We start from the raw sequence: 16343 nt of genomic DNA, 5'->3' as shown, positions 1-16343 counted from the left end.
TGCCAGTTCTAAAAGCAGCATTGTCATCCACCCCCAAACACGCACACGCACACACACACAGACGCATACACACACAGATCTTCTGGAGGGTCAAAGCACATAAGAGGCCATATGTGTCTCAGGTCTCTGAGTTTCATCCTCTTGTGAGAGTACCCACCCACTCCTGACACTGTCTCTGGGTCAGCACTTCTGCCATATGCACAGAGAGCTGCAGGGGAGCTGCAGACAGCTCTGCAGTGAGAGAAGTACACACATGCGCACATATACTGTAAATTTTTCTTTATTTTGTATTCCATACATAATGATGAGTCAGTCCGGTATAACTTGCATTACACTGCACTCATTTAGTCACGTTCGTGTTTACAAATAAAAACCTCTATCCTATTCTTCTTGTCATTTCTGAAAAATACTGTATAGTTAATCTTTACGAAATACTAGAGAACAATTTATCCACGACTGCCTACTGTAAAAAACAGCGGGCTACCTCCGGTTCTGAAAAGTGAAGCCAATGCGGAAGTGCCTTAAACTTGCATTCTTTCTAATAGCCAGCAGGGGGCGATTCCTCTGGTTGAAAAAAGAAGTCTGATTGTATAGAAGTCTATGAGAAAATGAGCCTCCTTCTCACTTTATTTATTACACGGCTTTGTTGAGTATTCAATTCTAATTGGTCAATCACTGTTGCTATATATAAAAGACCGTTGCTATGGGCACAGTTCTGATGACTCTGGCGGACCGTTTTTGTGTCAAATTATTGATTTCTTAAGTAGCCATGTAATAAGCGGGATAATGTACAGTTAGCCAGTCATTGTTGTGAAATAAACCCCTTCAGGACGAGGCTTTGCGTCGGGGTGCCGCATTGCCCTGTCAGGGTTTATTTCACAACAATGACCGGAACGATATCTGGCTCGCTGTACATTATCCCATACTTATTACCTCAGTAAACATTGTAAACATGAGTTTATGGTCTCAATCGCTAATTTCAAGTCTTCTTTAATACAGCATGATGTTCATTTAGTAAATGATTGTGCCATTTAGAGTCAAATAGACCATAAAACAGGGTATGCTTTAGGGCGTGGGTACCTTGTGATTGACAGGTCGCTACCACGGCATTGTCCAGTCTGGGAATTGTCCGTGTTTTCATTTTACAACTTTAACCCTTTTACAGTGTGTTTTCAGTTCAGGAAAGTTAACTGTAACATTTTGGTCTCCTAAAAATGTCTTATTCAACGTAATATAGGTATTGCTTTTAATGCATGGGGTCAGTTCTTTTGAAGATAACGGAGGATATTCATCCATCTCTCTATTCCTTGGAATAGAACTTACCATTTGTAGTTTTTTATGACAGATGGTTTAGCTGAGGCCTCAATATCCTCCCAGTGCTGTCGCCTGCTACACTTAAAGATTTATGACTTTTGTGGCTGGTGCATTTCTCTCACCGACACTTTATCTGGTCCAGCAGCTGCTCATGTTTTGGTCTGTGCACAGCAGGTGACCTGAAATGATGATCTCTCTGAGAGTCTAAAGGTGCTGACTCATTGCATTTAAAATAATGGAATTATTTGATAACCTTTCTCATCCTCGTGCTATCAGAGAGGAGAAGGATGTACAGTCTGGGTCTGAGAGTGTAGACAGCTTATGAACTGACTTCCAATCCTCTCTCTTTTCTCTCTCCTCATTGTACCCATCTTTGTCCCCCTGTTTTCATCCCGTTGTTTTCTGCTCCAGAGTAACGAGATGCTGGAGCTACAGAGGAGCCGGATGAGGGAAGAGGTCAAGGAGTACAAGTTCAGAGAGACCAGGCTGCTTCAGGATTACACAGAGCTGGAGGAGGAGAACATCACGCTGCAGAAACTGGTTTCTACACTCAAGCAGAGCCAGGTCAGTATGAACTCATTCAACTAATATCCACAAATACACCACACACCAGCAAATTTTGTTTCACACAGATGTGTCGTCATCGTTAATGATGAGACAACAAGCCCTGTCTCAGTTGAGATGAATGACTCACCAAATTTCCCCAACAGATTTCAGTATCAGTACCGGGATGCACTGGATCAAACAGTGCTCTCATCTAGTTGTTCATCATCCTTTATTTCCCTGAAAGTGCTACAGTATCCCCAACAGAGTCATATAGTGTCTGTATGGGGTTTAGTCACTTTCTTTCTAATATGAATATATTATATAAAATGTTATATGGGCAACAATAAACTATTAAAATAACTAATTATAACATTACTAATATTTAGTAAATATGATCAATTATTTATTTGTTAACATTAAAATAACTTTTAACTTAGTTTGATTAACTACCAATTTAACATGTAAAAATGATGCTTATTATAAAGTGTTACCAAATATGGTATGAAAGCACCATTCATAACCAAAATAGTATATTGTCACATTATACTGAGTCAATAGTAGTGTGGTGTTTGGTTTTAGTCCTCTGGCTCTAAACATTTTTGTACTTTTAAACAAAGGGGAAAACACTTTATTAATGTCTAAAGTGTGCTTTATCTCAAGTTGTCTGCAGCTGTTTTTTTTAGTTTTGCTCTAGTGTGACCTCGGATAGGGTCACCCAATCCTTAACAAACATGATTCTTATACTTTAGAATGTAATTAAGTAAATGTTCAATTAAATGTTTTCTTCTCTTGTCCTTTCCTGTTCCCACTTGTCCTCTCTGCTGCTCCTCAGGTGGAGTATGAGGGACTGAAACATGAAATTAAAGTACTGGAGGAGGAGACCGTCCTCCTCAACAGTCAGCTGGGAGACGCGTTACGTCTGAAGGACATTTCTGAGGGTCAGTTGGAGGAGGCCTTGGATGCCCTCAAGAGTGAGCGTGAGCAGAAGAACACTCTGAGAAAGGAGCTGGCCCACCACATCAGCCTGGGTGACAGTGTCTACGGAGCCGGGACCCATCTGGCGCTCACGGTCACTGGCGTCGAGGGCCTCAAGTTCCCTGACGAGACCAACGGAACCAACGGCAGCGCCATGCCTGCTGCTAACGGCAACAATGAGGACAGCAACCGCCGCAACGGCCACGTTCACACGAGCACCGGGTTGGCCAAGATGAACAGTGAATACCGGCCAGGCCGGAAAGGAGAAGGCCTGCACCCTGTGCCGGACCTGTTCAGTGAGCTCAACCTGTCGGAGATGCAGAAGCTCAAACAGCAGCTGCTACAGGTGGGTCATAAGAAAATATAGCATACAGTAAATTAAATTACCCACAATAACCCAAGTAAAATCACCAGTGCTGACTTGACTGAGCTGCTAGAAAGCACTTACAGTATTCTTTTGAATCATTGAATGTTCCTTTTCAAGGTCAGTACTGACGTCACTTGAACGAGTTACTGTCGGGAAGAGTTCAGTCGCTTTAAAACCGCTACCAACACTAACTCCAAGACAATTTACCGCAGCCCACTGCACATTAGAAGATAGCTCTATTGATCCACTTTCCCCAGTTTTTAGTGTAGAGACTGAGGCGTCTTATCAATTGTCCTGCCGCAGTCTGTGTGGGTGTGTGTGTCTCTATGAGTTTTTCTGTGTTCATTGCTGCACTGATGAAAGCAGCCCTGGTCACTGTTTGCCACTGGATAACAGCAAGGACATGACAAGGTGATGACAGTTTGGGAACGAGAAGAAAAGCGGGAAAAACACTACATAATACTACAGGCTTCACTGAATTTTAGTCTTAGCAAACAAGAATACAAATAATGGCACTGAAACAGAATTTAAACCATATTATGACACAAAATGCATCTACTGAAATGCAAAATAATTACATTATTTTGGCAGGGACAGCCCACACATATTCAGCGATAACAGCAACAGCCCATGTCCATGTCCATATGAACCGTGTTGTATATAATGTATGCTCTCTCATGTGTGAATGTCGTAGTGGGAGTGATGAAGCTGAATATAAGCAAAGCAAAAAGAGTCCAGCAGTAGAGGCAGTATGTTTGCGTGTGCCATAGGGAGCCCTGTCAGGGCGATAAGCATCCAACAGGCACAGGGAGCAGACTCAGAGGACAGAAAGTGACTAGATTCTGCTTTTAGTTTAGAGACAGGGGGACAGAAATAGAATACTAACTGGGAAAGAGGGAAAGAAAATTACGTTTTTTGTCCATAGGCGCTATACTTTAGCTCAAACTTTGCATTGTGATACATCCATATAAACAGAGTATAAATATAGTTCTTATATAATGTAGTCTTTCTCTCACAGTCACTTATGCACTGAGTCACCTGAGTGCAACACACACTCATAAACAGGCACCCCACACAAAAGGAATACATACAGTGTGTTGATAGCCATAAAAATCATAGATAGATTAGATTCATGCTAAAATCTAATCAAGTCATTACCGTTCATTTTCTCCCATGCTGACCTCCTCAGGGAAATAGAGAATTAGATTAGCGGCTGCTACATTAGCAGTGTGCATTTCTCTGGAAACACAATTACTCGTTAATCAATTTTCTCTTTCAAGTTGATTATTCTGGTAAAGACGTAAACAGCGGCAGCATCGGGCTTCTAATTGCCAGTTGAATATTTTTTTCAAATCAATTTTTTTTTTGAACGTAGGCCTATATATTTGCTATGTTGGATCAATAAAGTTTTACCCTGTTGCTGCTGGGGGAACGCGCTCGACGACAGATCAAGAAGCAGTTAAATGGCACTTAGTTTTAGTTCCAATTGTCCTTACCGACAGTTTTTGAGTCAAGTAAGCAGCACCACATCATTACACACCTTTGTATCAGTTCAACTGATACGATATATTGTTAGTCCATGATTTGCTTATGTTTGTTCACTCGTTGCCTAATAATGATGGTTGCATGGTACATTGTCTTTATCTTTAATAGCTTCTTGAAGGAAAAGTGTGTAGCATTTCAGGGGATATATTGGCAGAAATGGAATATAATATTCACAACTATATTTCCATTTTCATATAGTCTCCTGAAACTAAGAATCATTGTGTTTCCGTTAGCTTCATATCTACATAGGGAGCGGGTCCTCATCACGGAGTCCGCCATGTTTCTACAGTAGCCCAGAACGGACAAACGAAACACTGGCTCTAGAGAGAGCCTTTCACGTTTTTACATTACCCGAAGGCCACCGTAGGTGTCCGACATGCTCGTGAAAATGCAGTAACGTGAGCCGCCAAGTGCAAAACTGTGGTAGCGCCAACCGCCGTCTGACGTCCGTTGGCCTCTGAGCGAGTTGAACCTCAGAGGCCAACGGATGTCAGACGGCGGCTGGCGCTACCACAGTTTTTCCCTCGGCGGCTCACAATACCGCAGTCCAAGAAAGGGAGGACTGAGCGGAGGGGTACTAAGTTGATTGCAATCTGCAACCACACCACTAGATGCCGCCAAATCCTACCCACTGTACCTTTTAAAATCATGGTGCTGTGCAGGTCATACTGATTATTAACGCTGTTAACATGACAGAACACACCAATGCAGAGTATTATATAAGAATATATAAAGTGAAAATCCTTGGACTCATATGCAGCGTTGTACTTTCCCCTCGCTGTCTTGACTTCCTCTCATGTGGTAGTGTATCTTCCTGTCCTGGCAGGTGGAGCGCGACAAGTCGTCGCTGGTCATGAACCTGCAGGAGTCACAGATCCAGCTGCAGCACACGCAGGGCGCCCTGACCGAGCAGAACGAGCGGGTCCATCGCCTCACGGAGCACGTCAACGGCATGAAATGCCTCAATGGGGACAAAGAGCTCGAAGACCCGCAGGAAAGTGAGAAACCTGACGGTGGCCAATCACCGCCGGCCAATGGTCACCGCGATCCCGACATCCATGGCTTTGAGATCCTGGAGTGCAAGTACAAGGTGGCGGTGACGGAGGTGATCGACCTGAAGGCAGAGCTCAAGGTTCTGAAGGAGAAGTACAACCAGGCTGTGGAGGGGCAGGGAGACAGCCACAGTGACGACAGGGCTCAGGCAGTGACTGAACAGGTGTGTCACTGTTACATTATCTTTTGCAACAAAATATCTTTTTTTTTATTGGACGATATTAACTTCACTCAGATCTGTTTTTGCACACTGTGATGTTGCCAATGTCCCAACTGATTTCTTCCAAGCAGGTAACTCATTTGGAGCGTAGTTATCGTGAGAGCCGGGAGAGGGTGGCGGGCCTGGAGGGAGAGCTTCGAGCGGCCACGAGTACGGCCACAGAGAGCCAGGGCATGCTGAACACAGCGCAGGATGAGCTGGTGACCTTCAGCGAGGAGCTGGCGCAGCTCTACCACCACGTCTGTCTGTGCAACAATGAGACGCCCAACCGCGTCATGCTGGACTACTACCGCCAGAGCCGCATCACTCGGAGCGGCAGCCTGAAAGGCTCCGACGACCATCGGGCTTTGCTCTCGCCCCGCTTGGCGCGACGCCTCGCTGCTGCGTCTGCGGCCTGCTCCTCCTCCGAGCCCCCGCGCAGTCCCATGGACTCCCCATCCAAAGACGGCCATCACAACGGGACGACAACCAACACGGTGGACTCCTGCCATAGCAGCCCCACCCGCAAACCCACGGGCTCCATCAGCATCTCTCCTTGCCCGTCTCCGGTGCCCTCGGAGGTAGGCGGGGACCTGCGGAAGGAGCCCATGAATATCTACAACCTGAACGCCATCATCAGAGACCAGATCAAACACCTCCAGAGGGCTGTGGACCGCTCGCTGCAGCTGTCCAGGCAGAGGGCCGCAGCCAGGGAGCTAGCACCGATGCTTGACAAGGACAAGGAGTTGTGCTTGGAGGAGATACTCAAACTGAAATCCTTGCTCAGTACCAAGAGAGAGCAGATAGCCACACTCAGGCTGGTGCTGAAGGCCAATAAACAGGTGAAAGAGGATTTTTCTTTGTACTTTAAGAGGACTTATTATGCTTTTTCCCTTTCCTTTAGTGTGTTATATTGATTTTTGTGGATGCAAAAGGACAGAAACTTACAAAGCCCAAAGTCCATGCCAAAGAGAGTTACTCTCCCCCACAGAAACACTGCTCCTGAACTGCCTGAAACGCCTTGATTGAAGTCCCGCCTAACCTTCCATAATGTAGTGATGTCACCAAGTAACACGATTGAATAATACCTGCCTAGCAGCTAGTTTGGCACGCCCTCAAACAAAGATAATTAGAGCAGAGCTGGAGCAGAGTCCGAAGGTTTGGTTGTCCAATCACGACAGTGTGGGCCAGTTGACCAATCAGAGCAGACTGGGCTTTTTTTGGGGGGTGGGGGGACCAGGAGCTCAAACAGAGCGTTTCCGACAGGGGGTGAAAGGAAGTGCTGCAGTACAGCCAGTATGAGACAAAGAAAGTAGTAGAAGAAAGTAGAAAGCCAAAATACAAGTATGTACCTGAAAATTAGAATAATAGGTCCTCTTTAATATTCCATGAAAAATGCAAACTGAAGGAAACCAATCATTTGTCCTTTTTGTGTTAGAGATACAGTTCAGGCTTTATCTGAATTAGACCCACATGTTGTAATAAAATGTTAAATTATCCACATTGTAGACAGCAGAGGGTGCGCTGGCAAATTTGAAGAGCAAGTACGAGAATGAGAAGGCGATGGTGACGGAGACCATGATGAAGCTGAGGAACGAGCTGAAGGCTCTGAAAGAAGATGCTGCCACCTTCTCGTCTCTCAGGGCCATGTTTGCCACAAGGTGAGAGGCCACTACGCTGGGAAAAAGAACAATTGAACGTTCCTTGAAATATAGAGAATTTGCATGTTTCTAGAAATCTCCCTCTGAATCTTTGTTATTCCCTCTGTGCCTTTATCTCTCTCTCTCTCTGTAGATGTGATGAGTACGTTACCCAGCTGGATGACATGCAGAGGCAGCTGGCGGCAGCGGAGGACGAGAAAAAGACGTTGAACTCCCTCCTCCGCATGGCCATCCAGCAGAAACTGGCCTTGACCCAACGGCTGGAGGATCTGGAGTTTGACCACGAGCAGACTTATCGTGGCCGCGGCGCTAAAGTGCCCAGGATTAAAAGCAGCCCGCCCAAAGTAAGTCGCAGAGGCGCCTTCACAGCTCCCTCCAGTCCCACCAGGCTCCACAGCCCCTCCATTATCACCACCACCGACCTGACCCTCACTAGTCCTCCTTCTGTAGAACTAACCGCTTGTCCGTCCATGTCTGCGTGGTCCCCAGACACACTTTCTGATACAATCCAGAGCTTAGCTTCAACTCTTCAACCGAACACCAGTTACCCTCATTTGTCTCTGGGCCCCCAGCCCATGGTGGTAGACCCCGAGCGGCTGACCTTAGAGTTCAGACGACTCCTTTATGCGAGGCAAGACATAGGACGACTGTTCCCATCTCACAGCACCGGTAGCCCTGCCTCAGTATCTCCTCAACTTCGACAAAGGCACCAAAATCCATTAAACAGTTCCCAGAAGCCACTGGACTAATTAGGTGGGATACAGAGAGGCGGGAAAACTGGTTTTACATGGTTTGAACATGCAGCAACAGCTTGCTCCATCCTCAAAACAGCACTGAACAGCCTTTTTGTTATTGTTAAGGTTGGACTGCTTTCTAATAAACACCCTTATGAATGTGATATCAGGCATCTGAATAGCTGCTACTATAAAATGTGACATTATGTACCAGTGTCTTAGAGTACTGAGAAGTGTTTTAAAGTGAAAACTAAAGCAAATTATGGCCGCAGGCTCTGCCTCAGCATACAGTGACTCACAGCACCTCCCTGTGGCAGACTGTATTCATTACATGTTAGAATTGTTTTATTTTGCATTTTTTTATTCAAATATAATTTATCTAATGTATTCCATAAAAGTATATGTCGTTAAATACTTCCATATCATTCTTGCATGCCTTATTTGGTCACATCTAAAGTGCTGTCGAAAAGCATTTGACAGGTTTTACATGGTTATTAATATGTTGTCCAAAGTAGTATGGAAACCAGTCAGACCTCCTCTCTGTGCCTCGTCCTCCTCTGTTCACTTCTCCACTAAGCCCCACATGTAGTATACCTCCCAAAAAAGCAGAGGGGGATAAACTAAATCCATTTCTTCCTCCACTGACGGACAAATTTTGATAAACTTCTCTCAGTATTTCCAGTTTTCTCCACCAGATAGCAGTGTCTGAAAACATTTCCATTCTCTTCCTGTCAAATGCTGTTTGAACTCTCTCTCTCTCTCTCTCTCTCTCTCTCTCTCTCTCTCCTTTATCCTACAACATTTTAAGATAACACCACATCATATAAACAAACAACTGACAGACGTGGACTTAAAATGGAGTTTATGAATATAACTGAGCCACGGTGTTCTGGGTGTTGAGCAGGATTGGATTGTTCAACATGAGCCCCACAATGTCCGTCCTTCTCTTTTTGTGCTGTACAAATCAATATAATATCTGGATTTTCAAGTCTTTTGTTCTCTGGTTTCCTCCCACAGTCCAAAGACATGCAGGCTAGGTTAATTGTTGACTCTAAATTGCCCGTAGGTGTGAATGTGAGCGTGAATGGTCGTTTGTCTCTATGTGTCAGCCCTGTGATAGTCTGGTGACCTGTCCAGGGTTTACCCTGCCGTAACGAAATTGACACTCGTTGCTGGACATTCGTAGGAAAATGAACAAAAAAGAAGGAATAACTTTTTCGTAAGATATCATACGGACCATTGTATGAGAATATGTTGAAATATGCCCATGTCTGTGTCTCTTTGAGTTTTCCACCTCCAGTGCTGATTGGCTAGCTGTGGAGAGACTGGTTCAACACATTCACACTATGCAAGCATACTGTAACTGACAGTGGAAGCAGCTATACTCAGTCTGATGTCAAGTATTTTTCTTCTGCCCATATTTCTCCTCTTGCTCTCTTTTTCTCAGGCTTTTCTCATTTCGCCTTCACATAGCGAAACACTGATTTCCACAGCAGGAGACTCACATTATGTTATCCAAGAGAAACTAAGTGAAGATGGTTATCCCGTACATTATGTAAATTATGTCATCGTTGCAGCAAACCAGCAGTAGTCTCGCCGTCTCTGACGAGGTCTTCCCCTGTCTTGTCCTCCGTGTTTTCTCTGTCCTATTGTCTAACCCTGAGTGTCACCACTCTGTACATTTGTCTAATTTATCAGTTTCTTGTAGATTGTCAGCAGCCTGCTGCCTCAGTACCGTCACTCTCCCCACAACTAAGGCGAGGGAGAGCCTCCCTAGCCCGCAGGTAACAAGCTATAGAACCTGCTAGTAGTGGTGGCTCATTGACATCTATCCATCTATCCATCACACACCATAATAAACACGCCACTCACACTCTTATTAATGCACACATCTTTCTGTGGTTTGATCTGAAGAGGATAAATGGTCCTGCATGCTTTAAGTTTCCACACTTACACAACAGCTTATGGCTGAGACCCTTGTATAGAGTGCTCCAGGGATGACCTATTTTTCTAGGCCTGCTAGGAAGCTCTGTGGCAAACAAACGTATATGATACTTATATGTTTGCGTATGTGTAGTGTGTTTACACATGTAAATATATGTCATACACATTTGCACACTTACAAACTTACACACACAGCACCTTATACACTTATTTGCACACTATATGCACATTTATATTATTTTATTACAATGTATTTTATTTTACGATATTGATACCTTGTAATTTCTTACTGTTAAGTTTTATTGCTATTATATTGCTATGTCGAGGAGCCAAAACACAATAATTTGACTCTCTTATACCTGTAAATTGAAATGTAACAATAAAGGAATCTTCTAATCTAATCTCTAATCTTTTGAAGCATAAACAGGTCTTTTTTAGCCTTTTTTCAGCTTTTTTGAAGACATAAAAAGGCTTCAAAATTCACGAGTGGGATATTTATTGACGTATTTTATGTCGTAGAACAAAACGTTAAAATCTCGTATTAAATGCAAACTCATTTCCGGGTTTTAGGACTCATTCCTGTAGCACTCTTTTGCATAAATAATTAACACTGGGGAGTGAAGGAATTGTTTTTCACTTGCATGTAAAGTTTTGCATGGCAGTATTCTATACGTGTTTTTACTATATACTGACAGACTGGGCAACAAGTTATCTGTCTTTATTTTTGCCAATTGACTGAGACATTCATACAAGGCAGCTAGGACACTGCTGACAGATCTGAGGCCATGTTTGGTTTTAGTGTTGTTCTGGTAAGCAAACACTCTCCAGTTCTGTTTTGTTCTAGATGTTCTCACCAAATACTTTTCTTGAAGTATGATATGAACAGCCCTTTCTTTGTCTCTGGGGTGGTTTTAAAAGAAATAGTTAGATTTTTTGGTAAATATTGGTTTCTTGGCAAGCATTAGATGAGATTGACACCATTCAGTAATCAATCTTCTCTTTTCAAGATTCGGCAAGAAAGTGAATAAGTGTATTTCCCAAAAACTTTTCCTTTCAGAAAACCATGTCAGTATTTTTGCCCTCGTCACCTTTGATTTAGTGTACCCTCATTCTTCAAACAACCATTCCCATCTTCTGTAGCCTCCTTAGATTACCAGTCTTTTCCACTCAATCTCATTTATTCTCTTCCTGTCTCTCTGCATTCTTACAGTCCTAAATTTATGCCAGACCTCCAGGAAAACCGGGCAGTCCTGTCCAGCAGCGGCCTTCTCTCCCCCTGCGACCCTCTTAACTCTCTGGCCCAGCGACCCCAGCCCCCCGGCACCTAACCTCGCTGCTCCGGCCCAGGCCCCGGCCTCGGTCTGGTAGGAGTCATGCAGAGACAGAGACACTCTGGATGGGGGTTCCCTCGGTTTAACTCCCTCTAGCAGTTCCACCTGGTGCTTACTGGACTCTGTGACCCCCCAATTCCCCCTAAGCGCTACATGGTCCGGCCCTCGGCAGGCCTCTTGGTTAGCTGGGTCGCAGAAGAAGAGCAAGACGCTCCCTTCTTCTCTGGAAGTGACAACCTGTCCTGGAAAGGACTGAACTGAGGTGCAAAATGTGTGACAAATCACGGGAATTTTTTCCCTTATTCATATTATTTAGTATTTATTTGTAACTGATTTACTCTATTGGTTATTTATTTACACATTGATTTGTGAAAAGTTTCTGAGATATTTATTACTGGAATGTTTTTTTTCTGTGTTTGTTGGTCATTCTTCAATATGGAAATCAAGACCTGTTTTACCGCTGTGGACAATTTAGCACATTCACTACTGTACCTACATGGCCAGTACTCAATGCAACCACAACCAGAACTGCAAAAGTTCTTTCTGGTCTAAAGAAGAGATTTAAAACTTGCCTATCCATACTATACGCCATTTAAAATGGTAGATTTTGTCAGTATAATAATCAAAACATGTGTATGCCACTTTTACATAGGAGTGTTAGAGTACATTGGCTTGAATATTGCAGACAGACTAATGAAGGTCAGCGTTTTATTACAAGAAAATCGTTTCTTGTGGTGGTGGTGGTGATGGATGGATTTCAACTACCTTTCTAACGTCACTAGTATTTCTTGGGATGCTTGTGTTTTTTATACAAAGATTTTGTTTTGCAAATCATAAAGAATATTTTATACCTCTTATTATTTGTATTTATTTTTACAGCAGACTCTAGTGACATGGTTGTGTCTGATATGTAGCTCAGATCTCCTCAGAGACTGGGATAGACGAGAGACTGAGTGTTTGAGATCAGGACTAGGGCTGTTGGCCTGGGATTTTTTTGCCTTTTGAATTGCACAGGTTTAAGTGACCATGGAGTGAACTGACCTCCATGTTTTTTAACATTAGTTATGAGCAGAGGGTTCCCCAAAGATGTGCCCTCTTCATGAGTTACCGTCACTGTCATGTCAACATCGTATCCTCACCATAAAGTATTCTCCGTCTTCTCTGTGAGCTCTTTCACTGTATTGGCCCAGAAAACGTATTATCACCCTTAGTTCCTCCTGCAATGACAGTGACAGAAATTTTCATTATCCCGAGCTACACTTGTAAGTCATCGTAACTCTCCATGTTTAGCTGTCCCTTCATGCTTCCTCCAAACAGTATGCAGTACTGTCCAAGCACAATATGCACTATGCATTAAGAGCAATACAGTAGTGCCGGTCGTAGACTGATCTGATTCAGATTTACTCAATCTTTCAATTTTTTCTGTCACCATGAATTAACCAGCAGGCTGACGAAAAACGCAGAACAACAAGTGTTCCCAACTTTCCCAGATCAAAAATGGGGATCCAATCGAGATGTTGTTTATATTTGAAACAGTGTTTTGATCACAGAGGAGTGGCGCTACGTCTGACTGAGATGGATGTAACGTGTGACTTTGATGCAGAATTGAAATCCCATTTCTGTCTTTATACCCTCATAATGTCTTCAATGTAAATGCTCTCCTCACTGCACTGAATACATACTTTTGCCAGATGGATATGAAATGGATAAACTGAAACTACATAGCCAGTATAGTGTTGTAATGACAGATAAAAGCATTTCTGTTACATCAGCGATGAATGAGTGAACTCTTTTTGTTCTCTGTGTGTACATTTGTTGGGTTTGTCTTTGTTAACAGTGTAGATTGTTACTTTTGCAACTAAAGAGTGATGAAAAAATATCTGTGGTCCAAAAGTAGCTTGTGAACCCACGCAGGCTCATTTGGTGACCTAACTCTCTTGGTTTGTTTGCACAATATAGCAGTGGATGGAGAGAGACTAATCCAGAGAAAGAAAAAAAGAAAAGAAATGTGGTTTAAAAAGAACAATAGCCGTACTACAGTGGGTTTAACAGTTTCTCCTCCATTTAAAACAGTGTTTAACTGGTTTCACGAGCAAATAAAAAGACCTGTCCTTGGATTTGTATGTGACTTTGTGTTTGTGTCTGTTTCTCATCATGTTAACACACTAGACAGAGAGTAACTTTCTGTATCCGTGCATTCACATGCACAGCAGGTTAAAATGTTAAAATGTTTTTTAAAAAAGCACCAGAGAGATTAAACATTCATCCTCATCATTCTTTCTCTGCATCACCCTAAACAGAGTATTTTTTAGAGTACAAGGAAATCACTTAATTTAAAGCACAAAGAACTGTGATTTCAATCAGTACTGAGAAATAAAACAATCTATTGCAGACAGAGGACGAGGAAACAAGAGACATCAGCAGATGTTTATCTGTCGGTTTATCTGATAGTAAGACGGTCATCAGTGTGTTTTGTTACTGAGTGTATTGTACACTTAACAAGTCATAGTCAAGTTGGCTCCTTTCTTATCTTTAATTTCCTTCTCCTTGGTCGTATCTTGAATGCCTAATATTTTGATGCGATCCCGGGGGACATTACTGTCTTTAGGTCCAGTGTGTAGGATCTGGTGGTATCTAGCAGTGAGGTGAGGAGATTGCAACCAGCTGAAGCCTCTCCTGTGTGCCGAGTGTGTCGGAGAGCTACGATGGCCGATGCAAAAATGCGAATGGCCCTCTCTAGGGCCATGTGGAGCAGAGCCAGAGCGTGTATGTGTGTGTATGTGGGAAGTGAGTGGTGAAGCAAGAGAGAGAGAGCGCCGGCAAAGGCAACGTTATCGACTCCGGCCCAAGCAGGAAAAGTTAACAGTGTTTGACTTGTCCGTTCTGGGCTACTGTAGAAACATGGCGGTGCAACTTGGCGTATAAAACGGCTTATTGTAAGGTAACGAAAACACGATTCTTATTATCAGGTGATTATACACTAAAGAAAACAAACTTATAAACACTATATTCCATTTCTGCCAATAGATCCCCCTAATTGTTACACACTGGGCCTTTAGAATAGAATAGAAAGATTTATTGTCATTGTATTAAATGAAGCTCATGCGTAAATTCAGACAGGAAGACTAGGTGTGCAAGCTCATTCATTCTCATTCATTCTGGGTCTCTCTCTCTCATGGGCTATTAATATGTCAGCTGATTATGGGCGTCTCTCTTTTCAGCGACCAATCAGAGCTTGCCATATCTCCCTCAACCAATCACATGCTGCTGTCAAAAGTTTAAAAAAACATTTCTCCTCTATGCAGTTTCAGTGTCAGCATTCAGCAAACGGACGCGACCCTCCACCACCCCATCACCTCCAGATTCATCACATCAGAGTAATCCTGCTCCACTTCATTCATCGGATCTGCATCAGTCTTCACCACCACCACCACCAGTGTCTAGACCCGGGGGGAATATTTCTACATCCTACTACAGCTTCACTTCCCCTTTATTATTTCACATCGGGTCTAAATCGCCAAAGAATGTGCTATTCATAATTTGTGCACTTTGTAATAAATCATCATTTAATTCATACGAGTCTTTCCTGATTGAAATACAACGAGATTCACAGTTGCCACTTCTGGTCAGTGCTTTAAAACAAATAATTGACAAGACTAAACGAGGCAGATAAAACATATAACAGGTAAAACACACACAGTTATAAAGCAAATAAAACAGGTGAAGTAGATGTAATAAATTAATATAAACAGAGGTATTACACTAGAGGAATAAAATAGGTAAAATAGATGTAATGTAAACAGAGGTAATTGCACTTGTAAAATAGGTAGGGTAGATGTAATAAATAAAATGTAAACAAAGGTAGCTGCACTTGAGGTATATATTGCACCAAAGGATATATTGCACAGTCAAATGTATTTCACATTCAGTGTATTAATATTGCACAGATTTATTGTTCAGTGTCCGTATGGCCCAGGGAAAGAAACTGTTTGCGAGTCTGGAGGTGCGGGCTTTCATTGACCTGTAGCGCCTGCCAGAGGGCAGCAGGTCAAACAGGTGATGAGCTCAGTGGGAGGAGTCCCTGAGAATAGTTGTGGACCTACTGAGGCAGCGGGAGCTGGAGATCTCTTCCAGGGAGGGCAGAGGGCAGCCAATAATCCTCTGGGCCGTGTCTATGACCCTCTACAGAGCCCTCCTGTCTGCAGCCGAGCTCCCAGTGTACCACGCCGTGATGCAGTACGTGAGTACGCTTTCGATCGCCGAGCGATAGAAGGACTCCAGCAGTTCGTTTTTATTGAGAATTCTCAGGAATTGAAGTCGCTGCTGGGCCTTCTTTTTCACAGCCGTTGTGTTTGTGGACCAGGAGAGGTCCTTGGAGATGTGCACCTCCAGGAATTTAAAAGATGACACCCTCTCCACACAGTTCCCGTTGATGTGGAGAGGGGTGTGGGCCACGCTGTTCCTCCTGAAGTCTATGATTATCTCCTCTGTTTTTGTGGTGTTCAGCAGCAGGTTGTTAGCTGAACTCCACACTGTCAGTTGCTGGACCTCATCTCTGTAGGCCGTCTCATCACCCCCTGAGATGAGCTCAACCACAGCGGTGTCATCTGCAAATTTGATGATGGAAGCTCCATTGGTACCAACCATGTCATGCTAGCTTGTTGCGGAAGAGGG

At 43.4% G+C, this 16343-nt stretch overlaps 1 protein-coding gene across 7 annotated transcripts in view; it reads left to right on the top strand.

Moving 5' to 3' along the window:
* The window catches only part of bicd1a (bicaudal D homolog 1a), a 43313-nt gene extending 29516 nt beyond the window's left edge, over nucleotides 1-13797 (top strand). The window contains exons 3-10 of one of the 7 annotated variants that reach the window (XM_037768565.1): nucleotides 1726-1878; nucleotides 2693-3181; nucleotides 5574-5963; nucleotides 6089-6841; nucleotides 7509-7660; nucleotides 7794-8004; nucleotides 10093-10178; nucleotides 11549-13797. In XM_037768565.1, the coding sequence (XP_037624493.1) occupies nucleotides 1726-1878; nucleotides 2693-3181; nucleotides 5574-5963; nucleotides 6089-6841; nucleotides 7509-7660; nucleotides 7794-8004; nucleotides 10093-10178; nucleotides 11549-11666 (2352 nt within the window). In that variant the 3' untranslated portion in view covers nucleotides 11667-13797. Of the gene's footprint in view, nucleotides 1-1725; nucleotides 1879-2692; nucleotides 3182-5573; nucleotides 5964-6088; nucleotides 6842-7508; nucleotides 7661-7793; nucleotides 9186-10092; nucleotides 10179-11548 lie in introns of those variants that run through there. The other 6 variants (XM_037768566.1, XM_037768567.1, XM_037768568.1 and 3 more) reach the window with 6 other exon arrangements.
* The last annotated feature ends 2546 nt before the right edge of the window (nucleotides 13798-16343 follow it).

The sequence above is a fragment of the Sebastes umbrosus genome, chromosome 4, assembly GCF_015220745.1.
Source record: "Sebastes umbrosus isolate fSebUmb1 chromosome 4, fSebUmb1.pri, whole genome shotgun sequence".
Classification (NCBI taxonomy): Eukaryota; Metazoa; Chordata; class Actinopteri; order Perciformes; family Sebastidae; genus Sebastes; species Sebastes umbrosus.
This window is presented reverse-complemented; position numbering and strand designations above follow the sequence as displayed.